This window comes from Cynara cardunculus, assembly GCF_001531365.2.
Source record: "Cynara cardunculus var. scolymus isolate 2C chromosome LG 2, CcrdV1, whole genome shotgun sequence".
Taxonomy (NCBI): Eukaryota; Viridiplantae; Streptophyta; class Magnoliopsida; order Asterales; family Asteraceae; genus Cynara; species Cynara cardunculus.
In genome coordinates this window covers 67,133,892-67,138,909 of record NC_037529.1, presented here as the reverse complement: position 1 = coordinate 67,138,909, position 5,018 = coordinate 67,133,892, and the positions used below count along the sequence as shown (strand labels likewise).

Sequence of the window (5,018 nt, the reverse complement as noted above, 5' to 3'; positions counted from 1 at the left end):
GATTGTGTTGCATTCCATATATACAGGTGAAGTTTTTGGTGCAGGATGTCTGTAAATGGAGGCTCTCCTCTCTTCAAAGACACATTAAATAAGATCCTTGTTTGTTTGTAGAACATAACGATTGTTGTTCTGAATTTTCTTGCAGTGATCTGTCATACAATAAATTTACGCTTGATAGCTCACAAAATTTGCGGTGTCAGATGCGGAGAACGTAAGAGCAACTCTATCTTTCTCAAAAGTATCATGTTCAAAGTGTTTATTATAGTAGCTAAATCCTGCATTTCCTGTTGTTGCTTATAGAAACTTGTTTGCTTCCTTCTCAGCGGATAACGTGTCGTAAGTTTCTGTGCCATGAATTATTTTATCCGAATAAAGATTTCGCAAATGCTCATTTCTGCGTGTCACGCTCTTTCTTTTCTTTTACTTTAGTAGCGGTGAACGGGTCTCATGCTTACGGGATTATGTTTGCGGACCAAGTAAGTTAAAATTACATAGTATTTCTCATGTGTAAATGCTAGAAATGTATATATCAGACTTCTTATTTCTATTTTTGGATTAGATTCAACCTCCTGGTATGTCAACTGTGGTGGAGTAGAGCAACTGGAGGATGGAAATGTATATGAAGCTGACGTGGAACCAGGTGGTGCTACATTTTTCTCTACGGCTGATAGGCCATGGCGATTTAGCAATACTGGTCACTTCCTGGATAATGGTGGCGAGGACACTTATGTTTTGACAAATACTTCTAGGGTGGTAAACAACTCTAAATTGTACGAAAGTGCACGAACCTCAGCCTTATCTTTGACATATTATGGTTCGTGCATGCATAATGGAAGCTACACCGTAAGCCTTCACTTTGCCGAGATCCGTTTTACTGATAATGGAACATTTAGCAGCCTTGGCCGGCGTGTATTTGATATCTATATTCAGGTACCTTCTCATAGATATATCTTATATCGTGATGTAGGTTTCAGTTCAATTGTTTTTGGCAGCTTAATTGCTAATCATAAATGGTTGGTACTGTGTCAGGGGGTGCTGGTGGAGAAGGATTTTGACATCAGTGAAAAAGCAGGTGGAGTTGGGATAGCAATTGTGAGAAATTATACTGTATATGTTACATCTAGTTTGGAAATCCGACTCTATTGGGCTGGAAAAGGAACACTTACTGTCCCAAATCGAGGAGTATATGGTCCTCTTATTTCAGCTATTTCTGTGAATCCAAGTAAGCTGTTAACTTTCTCCGAGTTTTGTGATTGATGGTGTTCATGGTTCGAAGTTGACTGTATTATTTGTAACGATGATGGTAAGCACTTGTCGACGATAAATTCGAATCAGCTTGTGATATGCAAAATAGGAACAATGTGCACAAATGCAAGCTCTCAAAGAAAACCATGCAAGTTGAATGGCTTTTCTTGTTTGATCGTCTTTATTCACCATTGTTTTTATCTTCTCTTATTTTAATTGTTCAGATTTTCCTGTTCCACGCGAAGCTGGATCAGGAAACGGATCAGGAAATGGTGTGTCTGGAGGGATTGTGGCTGGAATTGTGGTTGGAGCAGTTTGCAGCATCATCCTGATTCTAGGACTTCTATGGTGGTGGGGTTATTTACGGCACAAAGATACTATGGACTTAGGTATTTATGTTCCAAGCCTGTACTCTTCAGAAGTATCGCTGCCAAGTTCTTTTTTTCATGTTCCCATCGTCTTTTGCAGAGTTGACTGGCGTAACTGGTTCATTTACATTGCGGCAAATTAAAGCTGCAACGAACAATTTCGATGTTGCTAATAAGATCGGAGAAGGTGGTTTTGGCTCTGTTTACAAGGTAATTTACTGCTTTTCTTTGATCACATGAACAACTTTTCTACCATGTCGGAATCCAACATTGTTTTTTCATGAAGGGTGTATTGCCGGATGGCACCTTAATAGCTGTGAAGCAGCTTTCTTCCAAATCAAGACAAGGAAACAGGGAGTTCTTGAATGAATTAGGCATGATATCTGCTTTGCAACACCCACATTTGGTGAAGCTGCATGGATGTTGTATCGAAGGAAACCAGTTGTTGCTAGCGTATGAATACATGGAAAACAACAGTCTTGCTCGTGCTTTGTTTGGTAAGACATACACTTTTTGTCTCTTGATTTCCAAAATCTATGATTCTTCGAGGCTTGTTATTTTGCTAATGATTCAACCTTGTGGATTGAAGGGCCTAAAGAAATGCAATTGGAACTTGATTGGCCAACGAGATACAGGATCTGCATTGGTATAGCGAGAGGGATGTCTTTTCTGCACGAAGAATCAAGATTGAAGATTGTGCATAGAGACATCAAAGCAACCAATGTGCTGCTCGATGACGATTTAAACGCTAAGATTTCTGATTTCGGTTTGGCTAAGCTTGATGAAGAGGACGACACCCACATAAGCACTCGTGTTGCTGGAACTTAGTGAGTTGTTTATGGTTTGCTAGTTTAACCATCACCTCTATTACGAAGATCACATTAAGATCTCCTTTTTCTTTGTAATTTTCAGTGGATATATGGCTCCCGAATACGCATTGCGTGGTTACCTCACGGATAAAGCCGATGTCTATAGCTATGGAATCGTCCTTTTAGAGGTCGTAAGCGGGATGGCTAACGTTGTCGACAAGGCAAAGGAGAATCGTTTTGTTCTTCTTGATCGGGTAACTGACATGAACCTTTTCCAACTTATAAACTTGAATTCATTCATCATCTTCCCTTATCACTCTATTTCAGGCCATCGATTTGAAAAATGCGGGTAACTTAATGGAGCTAGTTGATCCAAGGCTGGGTTCAGACTACGACGTCCAAGAGATGATGGTAGTCATAAATCTCGCTCTACTGTGCACTACGATCTCTCCTACCGACAGGCCCGCGATGTCAGCAGTCGTTAGCATGCTTGAAGGAAGAATAGTTCCTCAGGAATTTGCTGTTGAACAAAGCTTTTCGATGAGTGAAATGGATCGCGAGAAAATGAAGCAACTCGTGGGTATGAACGAGAGCGGAATGGAGGAAATGTCGATCCCGTACACTGATTCGACAGCTTCTACTGCCGATCTGTATCCCGTCAATGGTTTCAGCGAGTATCTGCAGAGGAGAGACGACGATGGGAAGAAGTTGTTATCTTAGGTGTGTTTCGTTTCTTATTGTTAAGATTGATACACACGTACGATACACGAAATGAAAATATTCGGTGATAGAGAGGACACGGATTTGGACGAAACTTTACGTGAGCCTTCGGAAACATATATGAACAATATCGGGACATATTTATGGGATCGTTTGATTCTATTGGGTTCTATTTTGATTACATCTACAGTCGTTACTAAAGTTGTTGAGACATATTTTTGGCATTTGAGATATTCTTTGTTATATAAAACATTTGTTATTATTCGATGGTGAAATAATTTACATTGATAAAAGAAGTAAATGACATTGTAAATATGTATTTTTTATTGTAGGTTTGTCTGACTGTTAACTTCAAACATACATAAGATCAATTCAAATACATATAATCAAACCCGAACAACGTTTAACAGATATAATGTATTCATGTATTTCTATTATTAAAAGCTATGATAACCAAATAACAAATCATCTAAATATTTAACAAATTTTGTATTATTCAATAAATACTTGATAAAAAAATATTATGAGATAATAAAAATATTATTCAATTACTTATTAATAGATCTTTAAATAATCAGATAATAAAAATTTGTTACACTGGATATATAATTATAATGAAGATTATTTTATGAAAACAACAATAACTGGTTTATTATATCATTTGAAGTTGAAATAATAAGATAATAGTTTGGAAAACATTAGGCTTGTTCATCAGTTGATATCTATTGGATATAAGGGGAACCGAACCGATCCAATCATATATTGGATGTTGGATTTTGCCAACCGATCTGATCCGATTAACATTAGATAACCGATCCAATCCAATCCAATGGATGATTGGATCGATTCAGTTCCATCCATTTGATACTTTTGTTGGATATCCATCGAATATCGAATGGATGATCCATTGGGATCGGATCCATCCAGTGCGCTAATTTAATCAAATTCTCCAACAATGATATAAATTGATTAATCATTTTTAATATGTGTTAAAATCAACACAAGGGAAGTTAAAAATTCAAAGCCACACGTAAAATAAATTCCGATTTAAGCAATTTGAAAATAAATTAATTGGATAATGGTTGGATAGACAATTGGATAGTCATTGGTCGATTAATTGGATGTTGATCGATTCGGTTAGGTTCGGTTTTGGTTAGTCTTGGACTGCCATCCGAGAACCGACCGTTCCTAATTGGATGTTGAAATTTTCAATCTGATCCAATCCAATTACAATTGGATATCCAATTATGATCGGTTGGTTCCAATTGGATTGGTTGATTTTCTGCATACCCCTAGAAAATATGGTTGAAACAAAAGGACCATCCTTATCGAAAATCTTGAATCCGCTAGATCTTTTTTTATTTTAGATCTTTTTCTTCCTATAACCCTATAAAGCATGAGCCAACCATGCATGATCATTCCATTATTGAAGACTTTATAAATTTTCTAGTCATCTCAATAAATTTGTAATTTGTTAGAAGTTTCCTTACTTTTTGTATTTGTATAATGTACTCTAAATCAATTTCCTATCTTTTATTTATTTCACACAAAATATTGTTGGACCWGATCRACARATATCAGTATATTTATYTTTTGTCGTAGGAATTTCTATCTAAAATTTTTGTTTCACATGATTCTTTTTTATATGAGTATAGTATTTAATGTACTAACTAACATATATTTGTCATAAAACTTCTATCTCAAGATTTTGATTTCACATGATTTTTACAAWATGTTTTTATTAATTRRCCTGGATATCCAATCTGYTATGTGAGCCGACTAATCYCAGAGCGACCACCTGYTTTGCAGATAGCCTGGAGTCACCRTAGTTGAACCTACGTGGCCACAAGTGGATTTTTATTTCTCCTTGGATTTG

The 5,018-nt window shown here is 36.6% G+C and overlaps 1 protein-coding gene across 1 annotated transcript in view; it reads left to right on the top strand.

The window, feature by feature from the left end:
* The window catches only part of LOC112506343 (probable leucine-rich repeat receptor-like serine/threonine-protein kinase At3g14840), a 12,600-nt gene extending 9,162 nt beyond the window's left edge, over positions 1 to 3,438 (top strand). The window contains exons 12-21 of the mRNA XM_025110351.1: positions 146 to 211; positions 376 to 476; positions 560 to 930; positions 1,030 to 1,222; positions 1,470 to 1,634; positions 1,714 to 1,823; positions 1,900 to 2,110; positions 2,203 to 2,440; positions 2,526 to 2,676; positions 2,750 to 3,438. Of these exons, the coding sequence (XP_024966119.1) occupies positions 146 to 211; positions 376 to 476; positions 560 to 930; positions 1,030 to 1,222; positions 1,470 to 1,634; positions 1,714 to 1,823; positions 1,900 to 2,110; positions 2,203 to 2,440; positions 2,526 to 2,676; positions 2,750 to 3,142 (1,999 nt within the window). The 3' untranslated portion in view covers positions 3,143 to 3,438. The remainder of the gene's footprint in view (positions 1 to 145; positions 212 to 375; positions 477 to 559; positions 931 to 1,029; positions 1,223 to 1,469; positions 1,635 to 1,713; positions 1,824 to 1,899; positions 2,111 to 2,202; positions 2,441 to 2,525; positions 2,677 to 2,749) is intronic.
* Positions 3,439 to 5,018: the final 1,580 nt, after the last annotated feature.